The following is an 18,993-nucleotide window of genomic DNA, read 5'->3' as shown; positions in this document are numbered from 1 at the left end:
TGGCTCCTTCCCAAATTCAAAATGCTACAGTTAGTATTGTAGTAACCAAATGTGTCCATTCTCCATGATTTAGTTTTTCAATAACTAAATGTGTTCGTTTTCTGTGGTCTAATTCTTCCTAGAAACATCCTGAAAAAAAAAAAAAAAACTACCGTTTTGCTCATTCAAACTTTCAGGTGCTTTACAGGCATGGAACAACCATCATGCTGTCATTAAACAACCGCTCAAATAAAGTGCATTTTTTTCTTTCAGCTTACCTTCTATGCTATGGAGCAATCCTAAGAACTTCTGCAAAGCCATAAATCCTTATCACTGAGAGGACCCTTCACTATGCAACATCTGTTGGACATTGGCTTCAAAAGTCACCACTGTCCTGAGCAATACATTCAGTAACATGTATTTTTTCCCTAGACCTTTAAGAGAAAGGGACCAACAGCCAAAAGAAGCTATATCTATTATGTCTAATGAGCTATTTGCATCATCACTGCGATGATGTTTTTGCATTTTGCGACTGTTTGCTGTTCGTCACAATTGCTTTGATTGCTTTTGACCTGCTTCTATTTACCAATCATGTCTTCCCCCCACTGTAATGCTACTCGGCACTGTGGGTAAAGAGATAAACAAACAAAGTGATAGCATTTCAAAATTACAACCATTTAATTTACCCACGATAAAAGTTAAGATGATTAATAGACGTTAGGGAATGCTTAATGATGGCATTAGTGCAAAGGGACTTAAGGAACACTACTGTTCCCACAAAACATTTTTCAAATGAATCTGTACTACTCGAGTGGCAGACTGATAAGACCGTACTATTTTCCGAGAAATTCCCCAAAACTTGTCAAAAAAAATTACCGCCCAGTCTCTAGTACAAGTGTCTACTCAAGGGACATGGAACACACAATCAATTCTAACATAGCAAAATGTCCATTGTAAACTCTAGCCATGGCATCCATAAAGGTTCGCTTTGTTTCTCCAGGACATGCTCTCTATCCTCAATTGCAGCTTTTCTATTGATGTCGTTTGTTTTGGCCATCAGCAGTTTGCATTAGCATATATTCTACCCTTTTCCTCTGTGTTTTGCTTCATGCCCCCCCCGCACACACACACAAGAGAGAATCTTTGGTAGAAGCATACAAATAGTAATTTTTGAGAGCAAATCAAATACTAATCAAATAGTGCTTCAACCGAATTGAATATTGAATATTTTTCTAATAGCTTGCAAATAATGTCCAGCCATTTTACCATTACTATCAACTTTCACATTCTGGTATTCTCAACAGGTTTGTCATTGCACTGTGGAAGGTTTGCTGTATTAGACGCTTCAAAAGGGAGCATTAGGAACAACAATGCAGTTTGTTTGCAAACTTGGGGCTCCTCAAAGCATATGCAGTCATGCATTATCATATAAAGTTTATAAACCCAGCTCTGCTGGCCAATTAATATCTCTGCATACTTTTGAGACCAAAGCAGAAATGCATGTTGTCTGTAGTGATGGCAGAGCAAAAAAGAGAGAGAAGCACTCATTTTCTATTGTGAAGGGTTGCGGCAGATGATGCCACTATTTTATCAAGTATGTTGCAATGAAACGTATTCATTTGCTTTAACGAGAGGACATAGGTGCTGCATTTATATATAGTACCAAATGGTACCCACTGCCTAATACCATGTCTAAGCAACATTTTATTGTGATTGATTGTTTAGATGGAAAAATATGGCTAGATGAGCGATGCAGCGTGCTCTGGTACGCAATGTCTACACTGGATTGGTCATAATTATCGTATTTTTGCTTCAATTTCATGTTTTATCATGCAAGGATGACGACGTGAAGTATTCGAAAACTATTAAAAAATATTTGGTTTTTCGAATAGTTACTATTCAAGGACCAAACCGAATGGACAATGGTAGACTAATTATCCAAAAGTTTCAAATATTTGCACATTCTTAAATTTGGACTTTATTTACAAATTTAGCATTAATGAGTTTCTTCTTGATCTCTCACCTAACCTAAATTTGTTCACCAAACACTGCAGTATCTGCCACCCTATAAACTAATTAGGTCAATGCCTCAAAAATCCAAAGTTACCTTCATAATACAAGAATGGTGAAGCACTTGAAAAGTGACTGAATGTTAACACGACCTCACTAGTAGCTTCCATTGTCATCATAACTTTTTCCCCTCTTTAAATCACTAACAAGTGCAGATAGCTCTTCCCAATTCTTTCAAATATCCTCATCATTACAATGCTCATGATCCCAGTTGGTCTTTATATTAACATAAATTTTGCTAACACTTCTTACATTGGCTCCTTACATACTAATTTTTGACATTTACTCCCATGAAACTTTGCACATTCCTCCATAAAACTATTTGCCTATGACATCCTTGTTCAGCCCCAACTTTAGTGCCATCTATGTCTCCTACCAGTTGAACCTATACGAAACACTAGAATCGGTTCGGAACCTAGCCAGATATATTGGGTGAGTTTGCTTATTATATACTTCAGAATTTAAAAGAGCTCAAAAAATAAAGGGACAAAACAGACAATAGCACAGGCACTTTTTTGACAGCAGATAGCCAAGCGCCTATACTGTTGCCTGTCTTTCAGTGTCTTACTTTTGTGCCCTTCTAAATTCTTTAGTACAAAACTGTGCCACAAGATTTCTGCCAACTACTCATCATTTTCACTAGAGCACTATCATTTACTTCCTAGCATACAATCTCCAGAGTGTCTTTACCACAGCTTCATTTCTTTATTCCTTACCACATGGCAGTGCCCCGATCATCCACATCATACTTCCTGCGCAAGCCACCTTAACACTAGTACCACCGCATGGAACACATCACAGTAACTCGGAGGTCTATTTTCACATGCACTGCTTGCGCCTGGAATGACCTTTGTGGCCATACAACTTGCATCATTGACCACATCTGCTTTAATACTGCTGTTGAAGGTACCATCTATTGAAATAATACCTGAAGCACAATTTCTGCCATTTTTGTAGTATTATGAATAAAAATAACATGCAGGTGGTTACCGAAGTAAAACTGAGGGAAATGTTCTGGCCATTTTCCGTCAAACAATTTTACTTGGGCAGGCACAGTAAAATTTGTGAATAATTTTATTGAATGCATCAAGAGGAGAAGCCTTCTTTCTAAAGGAAGTTGTCTGAACTGTTCCATTGACGAATTTTCTTCAACTGAAAAGAAAAAGGTTAGAGTGAAAGTGCTTTTTACACCTTTAAATTAACATGATGCTCAATCTCAAATTTGGAAGTATTGAAGCACTACCTTGGCAACCTTATCCATATTCAGCGAGAGCAGTTGTTAAAATTGCATAATAGTAAACTTCTTTCTTTCAAGTTTGTCAAAACTAGCAGTTACAAAGTGATTATGTATAAAATGGCCTTATATGACACCGTGGTGTTGATTATGCATTACACTTTAACAAAGGGGGCTTTTAGGGGCTTCTTTGTCTGCAACAGTAATAATAAGCAAGACAGTACATATATTTTATCGTTTGCCGTTGAGCATGGAGTTACAGGTTCGATCACCAGCCTCACTAGCCACATTCCAATGGGGTAAGGATGCAAGAGCACTTGTTAGAGTTAGGCGCACAGTGAAAAAGAACAGGTGGTTGAAGTCAATCCAGAGCCTCTCCACTACAGTACTCATAATAGCCTACAGTTGCAGGTTTGGGATATATGATAGATCAACGAAACATTTACTCATTTAGACTTGGACTCAAAATTTTCATTCTGGTCACTGCAGTGGTTTTTATGTTAAAGTAGTTGTGCACCTGTATGCGATAACAAACCCAATGTGAAATTTGAGAATTAATGTTTCCTCATCACTGCTAAGTTCACCTGATATAAATAAGGAATCTTTTCTTAAGTGTTCAATCTGAGCCCCTTATGCTTCTTTCTGAACTTGGGTGTCAATACCCATGGTTAACTACTCCACAGAAAACAACTCAATGACACTAGATGGACGAAAGAAAGCAGCATACAGTGCTCAATATTGCTAAATTATATGAAGAGGCGTGTATAACAGTTATGAGGTCTGTGCATCCTTATCGGGCCTTTCTGGCATATATTGTGCAGCCTAGCTGAGTAAATAATTTAGTCAGTGCTACCACATTATGAAAGTTTCTGCTATAAGGTTTCAATTATTCTCATGGTGCTATTCCTTCCACACACAGTGATAGAAGAAAAGCACCAAGAATACAGCAGATACTGTTTATGGCAGTTGTTCCACTTTGTGTGTCAAATTTTTTGGCATTGCTGTCCCAAGCTCCAAGCACACTTGGAGCAAGGCCTTCTTAGGACTTTCAGTCAGTTACTTGCTTTTAACAGGACCACAGCAAAAAGACCTCCGGTAGTAGGTCTTTTGCTGTGGTCTGTAGGTCTTCCAATTTAGCATCATTCATCTTCAGCAAAAATTAATGTGTGTTCACCTTTGAAAAGCGTATTTCAGCACGATGCCCTGTGAAAATGGAAAATTGATGAGTATAACATGAAAAAAAAAAGGCCTTTATAAGAGTACACCATGTACTTCCCACTGCGATACTTGATATAGATTTTCATTGTATACATAAGTAGGTGCACCATGTGGTATACAAGAAAAAGTGAAAAGGATGAACTGGAAGTTAAACTTGTCTTTAAATAACTAAAGTAGAAACAAATGTGATAATGCAAACATGGTTATAACGGCGCATTTTGAGGACAGGACACAGAAAGAATGCACAGAGGACAGTTGCCGAATGTCTTGTGTGCATTCTTGCTGTGTCCTATCCTCAAAATGTGCCGTTATAACCATGTTTCATCAAGCCAGCAACCAACTACCCCATCTAAGTCTCTTAAGTGATAATGCAAGTACATGTAGGGAAACAAGGTGAGTCACTTTGAAGATACAAAGAAACCGACTGTCAAAAGCAGATAAATTTGGTAGCACTAAATGACGGAAGGCTAATAATACATATATGTGCTTATGAGGTATATAACTTGTGTAGTAGGCTTGAAGCTGAGTTTGATGAACTTGCAGGATTTCAATAAATTTTCAATGCCAAAATACCTCTGGTGCAAGCAGTAGTACGAACATGGTACTTGCGAGCCTTAGATATCCACAGGAAGAAGGCGCAACATCTTTACACACAAGCATCTTGGCACGCTCAGAAAGAAAGAAAACCAGATAATAGCGCCTTGTCAGCAACTTTTTTTTCACTAGCTCTATGCAGACAAGAAGACTGTTTTGGAAACTGCATTACACTGGTTAAAGTTTTACCAGTGAGTCGTGCTGTGCACAGAAATAATGTGTTCTATAAGTCACTCTTCCTAGCATGAAAAGGAAGCATTGCTGAGGCAACCATCCCGGATGCAGCAATTTTCAGGTACGTTGTAAGTTTTATAACTTCTCTAAACTAAGCCACCTTAGCACAGCCTTTCTCAGAAGAAGTGAATAAGAACAGCTCGTTTATCTTGAACTTCAGAAGCACTGCAGCTGGCAACCTCTGGAATGAAATTTCAAGGGCAAAAGTGTCAACTATTTTTTTGTTACTCAAGGATTGGAGCAATTTTTTACTGTTTTGTTTTGTTCAGCATTCTCTAGTTAAAACTGAAAAGTTCCAAGTCTAGGTTTATGCCAGAAAATATCTTGAAACAAGCTCCACATATGAATGGATCAAATTTTTCAATCTACAGAAAGTGGAAGTTTCATTTCAGTACCTTCAGGTGATCTTGTCCATTAGAGCAATGCATGCAACAGCTTCCAATGCTACCTATGCAGCTTTAGGAGTACATTTCATGCAGTGCCTATACTAAGGAGTTTAGCATAGGTTGCAACACGACACAATTAAGAAATATAACTTGTTAAACTCGATACAATATTAGGTGCACTTTAAGACCACAGCAATTCTTGACAGTCAATAGTGTCCTCTGTGCATTTAAAGGGGTACAGAGCATATGTATGGGCTTGAAAATGTTCAAGTTAAAATAATGAGTAAGTATTTATGAATATGCATGAAGTTTGAACGAATAGCCATTTCTCATGATGATGGTTTGGCACCTTTATTTTACATTACCTTTTAGTGAGAATATTCCATCTTTCTAGACGTGTAGACCTGCACGGTCGCCTTCATCCACTTCATTCTTTTTAGGGACAAGTGAGTTGTAATGCTCCCCCATTTCGTACAAGCACCTGTGGTAACTGCAGCAAAATTAAAATTAGTAGCATGTACACAACCAGTGTTCTTTTTTTTTTTTTTGTACAACACTACAGCGCACATTTTAAAGGTACACTCAAGAGAGGCATTACATCCATACGGATTTCTGAAGTATTATTTCAGAACACTATTTGCATTTCTTTAGCACAAAAATGTTGATATTTCCAGAGAGAATGGAAGGCAAACGCCATTTTGAATTTTACATTCCAACCGTGGTGCCAGATGTGATGTCATATTTCATTGTATTTTTTTTATTTCAGATATTTTTGCGCAGGAGAAATTTACTAATTTTGCAGGACTATTTTTCTAAAATAGCAGATGCCCGTTAAGACACCTTTAAACAGCCTTTAAACGTTCATGGCAAGTACATTTCGAAAAGGCTGTAAAACAGCATTATTTCTAGAACAGCTAGAGCGGATATCTTCGACAACGATGAAGTCAGAGAGACCATGAAAATCTGTCTTATTAGAAGTTTGTCTCAACAGAAGTGATGCACAAAACTCTAATTGCACTATACCTGGTGCACGAAAATATCCACACACACACAAAAAAAATGAAATCGCCTTTACACCAAAAGCCAGATGTACAAGATATTTACAGATATACATCATACAAAGCATTGCTTTATATAGTCTTAACCCTTTGCAGTTGCTTTGACCCACTTTGATGCCCCTGTGATTGGAACTGTATTTACAGATTTCAATACCACAATTTAAAAAAAATCGGTCAAAACTATTAAGCACCCAGTAAAATGTTTTTTGTTTACCATGGATGGACGCAAAATTTTCTGGTGCGCATACCTGCTTGTGTCCTCCACTATCTCCTGAATCTATTCATCTCTATAAAATGCCTGCAGCAGAAAGGTCACCATTCTATGTGTGCCCGGCTCAACCGTGGCACTAAAACACACAAACTCAGTCAACACAGCCACTTGGCCATCTTAAGCATAAAAGACAAAGCTGTGTGTGAAATTTTATTTAGAAGAGTTTACAAGAGAGCACAACGAATCTAGTGGAAACGAAACTGGACCTCTGCTTTATCCTTGTAAAAATTGTACATGATATTCATATTAATCCAAACAAAGTCAACAAAGTGGTGAGCTGGGGCAGTTGGTACATGTCACCAAAAAGAGAAACTATGCAGGTCCCATGCACTGTGGGAATCAATGTAAGCAAAGCTTTCTGTGCTGTTCGCGTTGATTCATGATAATTGATAGCGATGTTTACGGCGAACATTTTAAGTTCATCAGTGTTTAGTGATATACTAGGGTGGTGAGTTGATGTTAAGCATTACTTGCTGTTACGTAGTGCACATAACACACAGCGAGACATGTTTGCCTGAGGCATTGTGCACCCTTGTTCGTAGCCTGCGGGAGGGCTGTCACTGCACTCATTGCCTTGCATGGCGCAGTGCATCTTGACAGAAGTGTTAAACTTTAATTAAATTATGAGGCTTTATGTCCAAAGCACACAATCTGATTTCAAACACCTAGGAATTTTTAACAGGCACCTACATCCGAGTACACACGTTTATGCATTTCACCCCTATCAAAATGTGGCTGCTGTGATCAGGATTGAACCCGCGACCTCGAGCAACGTTTGTCTGTACCCACTGTCGTGCCACACGTTTCCTTGCCCTCTCCCGCCCTCCCCCCATGTACGCGAGCAAAGTGTGGCGAGGCTGTTATTCAGACGCTTCTACCATTTTTCTGCCTCCTCTCCCTACCTCCTCTCTACCATTCTATCTACCTACACTCCGGACTGTTGTGCGTTAGTGCAAATGTAAGAGCTGCAGTTTCTGCAATGCTCTTGCGGGGGTCACGGATAATTGCAACAGTCTAGAAGGTATTGTTGCAACGCCCAGGGACCTACATAGGGCATTGTAGCGATGTGATGGAAAGGTCAAACGAGTTTCTCGCGTTGCCTTTCATCTCTTCCACGCTCCTTTGAAGTATACAGTCAACGTCTGATTTTCAGACTTGCTAGGGGCCGTGGAAACGTCTGAAAATCGGGCAGTCTGAAAAAATGAGTGCATATTTCTTACTGCCCCCAAGGGCTCAAATCACCACAGGCATGCCCGAAATAGCTTTGAAAGCCTGTCAGTACACTTATTAGCCGTATCTGTGCTCGTACTGCGATAGTAGATGGCAGGTGCGCGTGTGTATAAATAAGGAATACATACCGTGTCCCGTGAAAATTGCCCCTTCCCACTCTTGGTATGCCTCGCCGCGTAACAGTGCAGGCGAAGCTGACCTTCTGGAACCGGCATTACGCACGCGCCGTGCTTTCCGAACTTCAAAGCAATTGGCGAGGATTATAAAGAGGAGTAGGCGGCATTGCTAACAGCAGCGAATTGTTTTACTGAAAAACACAGCACCAAACAGCAAGAAGCTTGGTAAAAAACTTCGAAGTAACTATAGGCCTAGCGTTGCCGCTGTGGTGGCTACGGCTGCCTGCGGATCTGCGTGCGAGTGCACCGGTTTGAGGTGGAGAGGTAATAAGGAGCTTTAGATTAAGGGGACGCAAGCCGCTTCCGTCCCCTAACTCTCTAATAAAAATGATGGTGTTGGTGGCTTCGATTAATAGGGGGTTTAGGTTAGGGGGACGCCAGCGCTGGGGTCCCTAATCTAGAAACTCTCTAATGCCGTTTCGGACCTGCGGTCATGGCAACATGTCCGGAAAACCGGACGGCAAAGGTTTTTTTTTGCGTCCGAAATTTCAGATGTTATTATACATTGACTCTATGAGGTACATGACTGTGCCGCGAATGCGACCAAATTATCGGGAATGTCCAAAAAATTGGGTTTCCGGAAAATCAGTCGTTGACTGTATGCACGCTGCGACAGCGACAGCAGCTATGGAAAAGTCGAAGGAAGAGGCAAGGAAAGCTTTGCTTTAAAGTACAGTGTTAAACACAACTAGATGAAGACAATGAGACAGGTTTGAAATTGCAACTAAAATTTGTGATAGTAAAAAGGCAAGTCCTCCAGCAAGCCTCCTGGCACATGCGCAAATAACCATTGCAAAAAAAAAAAAACACCACATAATTTTCTACTTACAATCACAGTGTGCCGCTAAGGGAACTCCTCTCTTTATCAGTGAGGCTCAGAGAAGTGTCACTGATCCAAGTGTTGTCCTACCCTTTTTACAACTGATGGCACTCACCTGCCAAGTCACTACAGACAGCGCGGATGCGCCCCAGTGTTTGATAACACAAGTGTTATAGGCTGCAGAAAAACGAATACATAATGGGTGATTCTGGAGGCTTTCCACATAATTAGGTGGAAGAACACCTGCGCCACTGACACTTCTCTAGGCCTCGCTGATAATGAGATTAGTTTTCTTAGCCAGTGCAACGTAATCGTAAGTAGATTAAGAAATATTTTTTATGGTTGTTTGTGCATCTGCCAGGAAGATTTGCAGAGGGTATATATTTGCCTTTATACTTTATACTTATACTTTATACTTACACAAGTAATGCCCTAAGCCAAGGGCCTTTAAATAAATGATGATGATGATGATCATATACTTTAGTTGCAAGTTTCAGCCTGTCCCATCGTCGTCTTCGTCTCGTCGTGTTTACTGCTTTTTTTTTTATTATTCAACAGAATCTTCATAACAACTTTGGAAGGGTAACAAGAGCACTTGGCTTAACCACAAAGACATTTGACTGGAACAGCCGACTGGAACGTGGAGTCTTTCGTACAACTGCACCAATAAGAATAAGTGACCATGCAAACCATCTAACTGCTACCTGCCAGAAAGGCATGTATGAGATTTCTTTGTTGCCTATGCAGCGCTGCTCTTGCAAGCGCTGCCAATCTGGGCTTCTTCCCGAGCAAAGTGGCCAATAAGCATTGGTAATGGCTGTAGAAGTTCAACTCGTCCGAATTAGCGGTTCGTTTGAATATTTTTTTTTTTTGTAATGGGCCTATGGGAAGTCAACCAAATGTTCTCACATTGTTCTTCATACCCGTAAATTCAACTTAACTGGTTTCGCATTAGCAAGAGCCCACTGTGCAGTGTAATCCTTTCCTATTTATAAGCATTCATTCAACTAAAGCTCAGCAGATTTCAAAAGCTCGTTCAAAAATTTGAAGGGGGCATCAGCACCTTGTCAACATCAGCTCACAATAAGAATGGCATACTTGATATTGCATAAATGTAATCGAACAGCTGGGTTTCATATTTCTCTTTAATGTTCCGTAAAAGAAAAACTCACAAATTAAGATAAACTGCAGTCAGCTGCCTCTCTCCTAAATGCGTTAGGCAACTTATTGGCGCAACTGCGGCTGCTTGTTGGACAAGCTTCACTGTACAAATATCTTTCACAGATAAATAAATGTAAGAATTTGTTATTATCTGCACAAGTGTGCATTATATTGCATACCATGCTACTTAAATGCAAAAGGGGATGAAATGAAGACCAGCTAGCTTAGTTATTGCATAAGACAAATAAGATGCATGAATGTCTGCTGTCATGTAAAATTTTATTATAAGATTTTTGTGGACACATGCTTCCTCCTCTTCATTCATCCTGCATGTGCCAAAACACATCACAAAGGGTTGAAGGGCACCAGTACTCATCTGTTACATTCGTTTTTCCTGTCATTTCCTGTGGCTGCATGCATTCCAAGTAAAAGTGATAAGAACATATATCATAAGACAAGCAAAATTTCTCATTTGTAATTATCCCAATGTGAGCCAGAACAAAAAACTACTCCACTGTTTCACAGAGTTCATTTACCCAGCCATGTTCATAATACAGTCCAAAATAAAGTATAGCTGTTTGATGTTATGCAGTACCAGCAAGTAACTTACCTTAGAAAGATAGGCTTAGCGTTATATTCTGTTCCTATCTCAATAGAAGGTCCAGTTGCTTGAACAATTGTTATGGGCACCTTACAAGCATGGGAAAGAGCCTTGAGCTGCATGAAACAGAACTTTATTATATCATGAGCAGAATAAAGCAGTAAAGGTTTATTGCGGCAGATTATTTAGGTTAATGACTGAGCTAAACAAGTACTGATTTCGTATTGGAGCTGAAACCTCACGAAGGCAACAATCTATATGAATGGCCAGCTTCTGGAATTAGACAGTGTAGTCTCTCTTGTTTTTGAGTAAAGCCTGAACAATAGCAACATTATTTTTTTAGTGCATAGATTTTAATATGTATATTTCAGCAACCTTGACATTTAAGATTTATCAAAAAACCTGGATTTTCACACTTACAAAAAAAAAAAATAATGGCTGTTATATGCGCCAACAGCTTTACTTTCCAAGTTCTTGACTAATACGGAAAGTTGACACTGAAGTATGTGTTAAGCTTGTTTACTGCACAGTGTTTCAGCAGCACTGGAACAAATTTCCCATTGGCTGCTGGCAAACTTTACTGCGCGGAGCCTATGGGCAAATGCAGAATGCACCCGTAGCCTTGACCACCATGAAATTCCAAGTAGATATTTAAATGAAGCACAACACAGAGCGAAATCGTGTCAAAGAATTCTCCACTGAGCTGGCATTGTAAAGAACAACTAAATTGATTTTACCATTTATATGGTACATTTACTGCAATTGCACCTTGTGATCATCTCGATCTCCCTGCTTGTCCCTCATGTTATCTGTCTCCCTTTTACAGCCATAATTAGACGTTTTTGCAGCCCTGCCTGTGTCCGAAAAATCAGTTAACTGTATTCCATAATGAGTAGCATTTAGATGTCAAGATGTGGGATTACCAGGACAGACATGGACAGGCACTTTTCTGATAATTTTTTTGTGAAATGGTGCCATCTTGCTCTGCTATTTTTACTTTCACTCCTGTTTAAAAGCAATCATTATTTGACATGGCAGACAAATTTTTAAAAATTTTTGTACCAGATGAATGCTATGAGTGCCGAAAAAACAGAACAGGCTGATATCTACACATGACAATATCAGAAAGACTGTGCACAACAAAATGCACATTTAAAGCAGCTGAAGCCCCATCTCAATTACAAAAGTGACAGTAACTGTAGTGATGATATAACCAGAACGAGAGTTGACACGGAACACAAAAAGAAGTGACAAGGGCAGCGCTTATCATTGTAGCTTCTTTTTGTGTTTCGTATCAACTCTCGCGTTGGTTATATCATCATGGAATACCAACTAGCCTGGTCTCACACTTTGCTTCAGTAACCATTTAACAGTTTGGTAAACTGTGTGTCATCTTTAGTGTGAACTGCTTACACCAAACTCTTGACATTACAAGGGCCCCTGCGAGATATATATTTAAGTCTTTGAAATGTGCCATATACCGCAAAATGTTAACACTGTTCTTGTTACAACTGCTGCACTTAAATGCCTACTAAATGTTAGCAAGATGATACATGACAATGCGCTTATTTTTTAACAGCGTCCACGTATGTTCACTTTGTGCTTTTATTAAAGCATTACACAGACAGTTTGATAAAGAGTAAACAGGAACACGCTCTCAACCACAATGATCCATTTATTTGCAAAAAGACAATTCTTAAAATAAATTGCAACTGGCAAGAAAACCCAGCAGAGTGTGCACAGTCACCTTAGGTTGCTCTTGCTAGCTATTAAGATGCCACTGACCCAGTTGAGGTGTGGCCATCTCTTGCATATTCGTACAGCCTGAATACTATCTTATCCAGCAGTAGTATTTATGAATGTCTTCAAACATTTTTTTTTTGAAAGCATTACTCTCACTTGCCATTTGTCAACAACCATAAAGCTATTGGCGAATTTCTATCACAATGTGCCAATATGGCAACTCAGAATTATTTACTTTCATTGTTTCATTTTGTGGTAAGATGTAAACCTTCATGTACCAAGAATAGACCATTACAAAACACACTATATTTCTCACACAGTGTGCTCTTTGTTAACGTCATAAAGAGAGAAGCATCTATGATTTTGTGGTTGTGTCTTTAGCACGAGGCTTATTTTACAGGGAGAGTCATTTGATCTAGTATTGCAGTTCCATGGCAGTTGAGCAAGTACCTAACCAGGAGACTTGCCTGTACCTTCCTGGCTGGTATGCACCGACCGATGGGTGCCTAGGAGGATATAGTGCCATGCACAGCAATGGCAGTTGCTTTATGAAGACTTGGACTATGATCAGGCAAGAGGTACCCTTCACGTACTCAGTCTAATATTTAATTAGGCAGCAAGAGTATAAACCCTCCCCCTTTTTTCCCCCACCTTTTATTAATTCCTTGGAAAGTTCAGCATCATGCCAAAAGAGAGCCAGTGCATTTTTTTCACTTTCAGCAGGATTCAAACCATACAGGTACATGCAGAACATGACTTGCCAAAATGCCCAAATAATTCTTGTATAGGAGAGTCTTGCATAGTACGAGTACAATAGGAAACATTTCAAATGGAACAGGTATTCAAGGGCCCCTCACCAGGTTTGGGAATCGCAAACAGGCAAGAATGGTGCGTAGACCACTTGGTGAAAATTATGTCTGCAAAGTATTACGCTACTGTACACCACAAAAACACCTAAAAATTCAAATGAAAGCATGCCCTTGCTCTCAAGGAACAGAGGTGGGAGTCAGGACATAAACGTTCATGTGGGCCCTTGGCTCCGAATATGGGAGAAGGCAGGAATGTTGCTTGTTGGTGGTGGTCAAGGCAATGAGAGCTGCTTAGAGGAGGGTCATTTACCTTTTTACACCATGCCCTGAACATGTCATAGCTTCTACATCAGCAACTACTAGACTTTAAAAAAAGATCTTGTGGTAGAACGCTGTCTGCACAGTGCATTATGACTTCTGGAGTGTAATCAAAATTCGTGGCAGGGTCTGGGGAGATGCCCTTTAACTATTTATGACATTTTATATAGATGTGCAATAAATTTTTATTATAGCGAAGTCATAGGGAGAGCAAAAGTGTTTGCAACAAGTGGTACCTTGGAAATAAAAGAAAAAGAAAGAAACAGTAAAAAAAACCTTCAAAATAACTTCTTTAGTAATGAAGGAAATGCACTCTAGAACCACGTACAGTACATTTTAGTTAAAATAAATATTGCAGCAAGTGGATGCTTGTTATATGCAACAGAGCATGCCCACAGATTTAGACAAAAGCATGTAGATGCCTCTCCCCTTTCTGCAGCACAATTTTCCATGTAGCTGTTTTTCCCCCTTTGGCACCATTTCTCCTCCGACCTTTAAAATATCTCTCTTGTTTGTTTCCATTCACTTTATCCCTCTAGTTATATGACATCGAAAGCAGGTGACATTGGAATGTGACACCTGCTCCTCCCCCTTATAGTTACTACTGCCTGATCAAGTTTTGGAGCCACGAAAACAAATGTAGCACTGTTAGCCTTGTTAGGACGAAATAAAAAAAAATGGGGAGAGGATTATCTTTTTCCTCAATAGAGTGGCACAATAGTTCACCTTTCTCAGCATAAGGCAGAGTTTGCCAACAATGTGCATAGATTAATCTGAGCTTAACTATCCATCCATTTCAGTCATACCACCAAATAAAAAAAACAGCTTAGTGACATAATATTTCAAATAAAGTTATGTAATTATAACTAGGATCAACTATGTTTGAGATATATGTTTTTCTCACTTCTGGTAAACAAGTTATGTATAAACTCCTTTGAAACACCTACCTTGACCCAAAGTACATAATGCAACTACAAACAGAACACTGGGGCGACCTGATGCTCACAACCAAGTACGATGCCACCTATTCATATTCAAATGCATGTAAAATGCAGAAATGCTTTTATGAGAAAACCCCTGACCAACCTGAATGAGATTTGTTGCATTTGAGGGAGAAAGTTAAATTCTAGTGACTGTAGGAAGCAGATTTATTTAAGAAGAAACTTTAGCTCAGAGTCCACTCTGATGCCGCTTATTCAAATCACACACGTAAAATACAGAAATGCTTTTATGAAAAAAATGCCGACTGATTTGAATGGAATTTGTTGCATTTAAAGAAAAAGTTAAATTGTAGTGACTTTAGGAAGCAGGATATTGATTTAAAGCCTGCAATTTTTTACAAAAATGGCGAAATATTGGTAAGCTTGGAAAAAAAAAATAGAAGCATAACATTCACAATTTGGTAACTGTGCATCGAAAACAGATATCGCATTTCTGTAAATTGCATCTGTTAAAATCCAAACCAGACACATTTGATATATGAAATCACAGCTTACGTGAATTTTTTATAAAGCTTACAAGGCTTTTGCAAAAGTCCTACTTACAAATTATTGGTATATTTCACAGCGGTGTATAATATATCAATTTTGGCCAGTTCAGATGTAATGTGAGGTGCACTTACAAAATTGCTATATTTTTCATTGCAGAGTGGTGGTTGCCGAGAAAAATGATTTCTCCATTCCCATGCATTAAGACAAGAGTTGCCAAGCTAGAGCTTCCTCTTAAACAACTGATGTATGCAAATATGCTTGTAAGGAAAGTAAGTCAACAAGCTCTTCATAAGATTCATAACCAGCTAGTGGAAGCCACCTTGCAAGTACTTGCATTACATTCATAGTACAGTTTATGAATATAATGTCAAGTGCACATTTATGCTAGGAGTTTTAAACAAAACTGTAAAAAAATTGCAGTACACTCATGCAATTTTGGTAAACTTCATATTCATATTCGCACTTAATAACAATAAATTCCTTTCCGTTCACAAAATACACTGAAAACGGAGGAACGGTGGGATAAAGGTGTTTTGTAAGATGACTAAAGCCCAGCCTCCCCTCAGTAATTCAAGCATTAGTTGCAGCACAGGATTCTACCACATGTACCACAAAAACTGGTTTCACTAGATTTCACAAACTTCAGCATGCTGTTCTAATCAGAAGAGTGTAGGCTTGGGCTGGTTGGTAATACATAGTTACACTGGAAGCATAGCGCGGAAAGGACGATCAACAAAGACTAGACAGGACAAGCGCTAACTTTCAACACAGCGTTTATTGCGGAAGAGGAGCATATATACGCAACTGATTTTGCTAAGGGAAAGAAGGACATAAAAGCTTTACAAAAGCGCCACATGCCGTCATGCCATAAATTCAAGCTCTGTAGTTGATAATGCCACAGACGGCCTGCTGACGCATAGATCACCTGCCCGTGCAATCTCAAATGCTTCCTTGATTTCTCTTGTTAGGTCTTTGTGGTGCCAGTACAATGATGACCATGCTCGATAAGACGGTCATTTTGCAAGAAAATGCGTCATCTTATGTGGGGAATTAAGGAACTGCTGTTTGCCAGTCTTGTATGAAACCCGCCAACTACGGTCAACAAATTCATCAAGGAAGCGACTATCATCGAGCGGGCACTTCAGCGAAGTTACCGCCACTTCGACCGCCAGCCCAACAACACACCAATAAGTTCAACATCTCAGATTGTTGACCACACTTCTTTATGGGACATGATTCAAGACATCCTGCGTGAAGAGCTGAAGCCCTCGGCATTCCTCAGTAAGAGGAATGCCGAGGGCTCGCCAGTCATTTCTGTTGCCGAAGTCATGCGCCAGGATTTGCGGCAAGCATTCTCCTCACCAGCCCCATGTCCAGAAACATATCCGTTGACCTAAACTGACATGGTCCGACGTCCTCCCCTTTCACCACCGGTAACGCCATTCCAGCGATGGCCCATTCCCGTGCCGTAGTGGCAACGAGAGTGTGACACGACCTCCAGTTCGCCGTACCGACTTGTGGCGCGCAGCCGACCGTCGACTACTCTGCTTCCACTGCGGCGAACAAGGCCACATTGCCCGTTACTGCCCCCATCCAGATGCTGGAACCGGCCCCTTTTTGCCTGCTGCTTCTCTGCACTTTGACGACCATTGTGCCCAGAGCAGTGATCAGCTGTCACCCAGCCAAGCAGCTTCACCACATCTTCGCTGGCAGTCCCCGTCACCTGTGCATTAATTACACTTCCCCAAACCGCCAGAGTTTCACCACTGATGTCAGCAGGGGTGGATGCTCCCTCCCCTAGTCCGCGCCGAGGAAACTAATGGTAGTGACCTCCGGGGGGAAGGTCACCCTAAATCGAGACGCCACCCCTCCCCCCCCCCCCCCCCCCCAATCTCCACAATGACGATATGACGACGCCGAATGCCAACGAAGACGATATGACGATGACGAACACTCACGCCAACGACATTGCCCGTGGTGGATGGACATCACGTTATCGCACTTGTTGACACCGGTGCAGACTTCTAGATTATGCGGGAAGAGCTGGCCAACTGCATTAGGAAAGTGAAGACGCTGTGGAATGGGCCCCACATAAGAAGTACCAGGGCTCAGCTAATGAGACCAATGGGAACATGCACCACCCGTATCCACGTCGGTAATTCCAGCTTCATTGCCACTTTCGTCATTCTCCCCGACTACTACAAAGACCTCATCCTGGGGATGGATTTTCTGCGAGATCAAGGCGCAGTCATAAACATTCTGAAACGTATGGTGACGTTTTCTGCTAGCCCGTATGGCGACACAATGAATGAAGGGCAACATGAGCGTTTGTGAATCGCTGATGATGTGACCATTCAGCCGGGATCCTGCCGCCTTGTATCTGTATCATGCAAGAAGCCCTACCACGGGAATGTGATCGTGCAGCAAATCATTGCACTATTGCTCATGCAAGGCGTTTCATTGCTAGAGGTGTGCTCAAGATGTCTCATGGGCATACGGAAGTCCTTCTCACGAACTTCAGTAATGAACGCCGTCACATCCAGAAGGGTACCACAATTGTGTACTGCGACGACATCACCCAAGTAAAAGATTGTTTCACTCTACCAGAAACGACCATCCCACCCTCTGGCAGTGGTCTTAGTCAAAGAGAAAGACGGCAGTTTGTGATTCTGCATCAAATACCGCAAATTAAACCAGGTCACGAAGAAAGATGTCTACCCGCTGTCACGCATCGACGATTTGCTGGACAGGCTGCGGCATGCACATTATTTTTCATCAGTGGACCTACAAAATGGGTATTGGCAGATCGAGCTCGATGAGAGAGATCACGAAAAAACTGCCTTCATGACCCCCAACAGGCTTTATGAATTTAAGGTCCTTCCTTTTGGTTTTTGCTCAGCACCTGCCAGTTTTGAAAGTCTAATGGACACCGTACCATCAGGCCTGAAGTGACAAACATGCTTGGTCTATCTAGACGACGTCATAGTGTTCTCAGCTACATTTGAGCAGCAACTAAGCCGGTTGCTCACTGTTCTCCAAGCTATATTGTTACGGAAGGATGAAGGAAGACAGAGGAGGAAGAAGATCGCGAGACGCTGGCTGTTGCGTGTTCTTGGTGGTCAGCCATCTTGTCTACACTGACTCATCCTATACATATATTGTAAATACAGTCTTTATATACTCCTAACATCCCCTCCCCATAACATATCGGTGGGAGGTGTGGGGTACCACGGCTGGAAACGGAGCTCTGCAGTGGACGTCGCATCGCCGTAAGCACCATGAATGACGGTGAGCACGTGGGAGCAACATTGTTGCCGCCTCCAACATCACCGTCGCCACTTACGTTGCTGTCACCTTCGGTTGTGGTTGTGCAACCCAAGGATGCAGGAACTTTCTGCGGGGCCGATGGCACCGACGTTGAAGAGTGGGTGGCTATGTATGAATGCATGAGTGGAATCAACAGATGGGACCCTACACTTATGCTAGCCAACCTGTTGTTCTACCTATGAGGCATCGCAAAGGTGTGGTACGAAAACCACGAAGAGGAGCTCACCAGCTGGGACCAATGCAAAGAGAAGCTGACAGAGTTGTTTGGCAAACC

The 18,993-nt window shown here is 40.9% G+C and overlaps 2 protein-coding genes across 9 annotated transcripts in view; one reads left to right on the top strand and one right to left on the bottom strand.

The window, feature by feature from the left end:
* Positions 1-18,993, top strand: part of LOC135905756 (NACHT and WD repeat domain-containing protein 2) — a 146,446-nt gene that overhangs the window by 114,675 nt on the left and 12,778 nt on the right. For 2 of the 5 annotated variants that reach the window (XR_010565474.1, XR_010565479.1), the window contains 2 exons: positions 13,195-13,353; positions 15,549-15,661. The exons of 2 other annotated variants lie outside the window; for them this stretch is intronic. The gene's annotated coding sequence lies outside the window, so the exon portion shown is untranslated. The remainder of the gene's footprint in view (positions 1-13,194; positions 13,354-15,548; positions 15,662-18,993) is intronic. One more of the 5 variants, XR_010565475.1, reaches the window with a different exon arrangement.
* LOC135905758 (deubiquitinase OTUD6B-like) overlaps positions 3,106-18,993 on the bottom strand; it is a 46,950-nt gene continuing 31,062 nt past the window's right edge. The window contains exons 9-12 of one of the 4 annotated variants that reach the window (XR_010565483.1): positions 11,042-11,148; positions 6,081-6,205; positions 4,458-4,486; positions 3,106-3,201 (exon numbers count right to left, since the gene is read on the bottom strand). Coding sequence is in view for 3 of the 4 variants with exons in the window: in XM_065436808.1 (XP_065292880.1) it covers positions 10,619-10,757; positions 11,042-11,148 (246 nt within the window). In the remaining variant the exon portion in view is untranslated. Of the gene's footprint in view, positions 3,202-4,457; positions 4,487-5,195; positions 5,511-6,080; positions 6,206-10,603; positions 10,758-11,041; positions 11,149-18,993 lie in introns of those variants that run through there. The other 3 variants (XM_065436810.1, XM_065436811.1, XM_065436808.1) reach the window with 3 other exon arrangements.

Source organism: Dermacentor albipictus, chromosome 1, assembly GCF_038994185.2.
Source record: "Dermacentor albipictus isolate Rhodes 1998 colony chromosome 1, USDA_Dalb.pri_finalv2, whole genome shotgun sequence".
In the NCBI taxonomy this organism is placed as follows: domain Eukaryota; kingdom Metazoa; phylum Arthropoda; class Arachnida; order Ixodida; family Ixodidae; genus Dermacentor; species Dermacentor albipictus.
The sequence above is the reverse complement of the archived record's forward strand: the minus strand, read 5'-3'. Positions and strand labels throughout refer to the sequence as shown.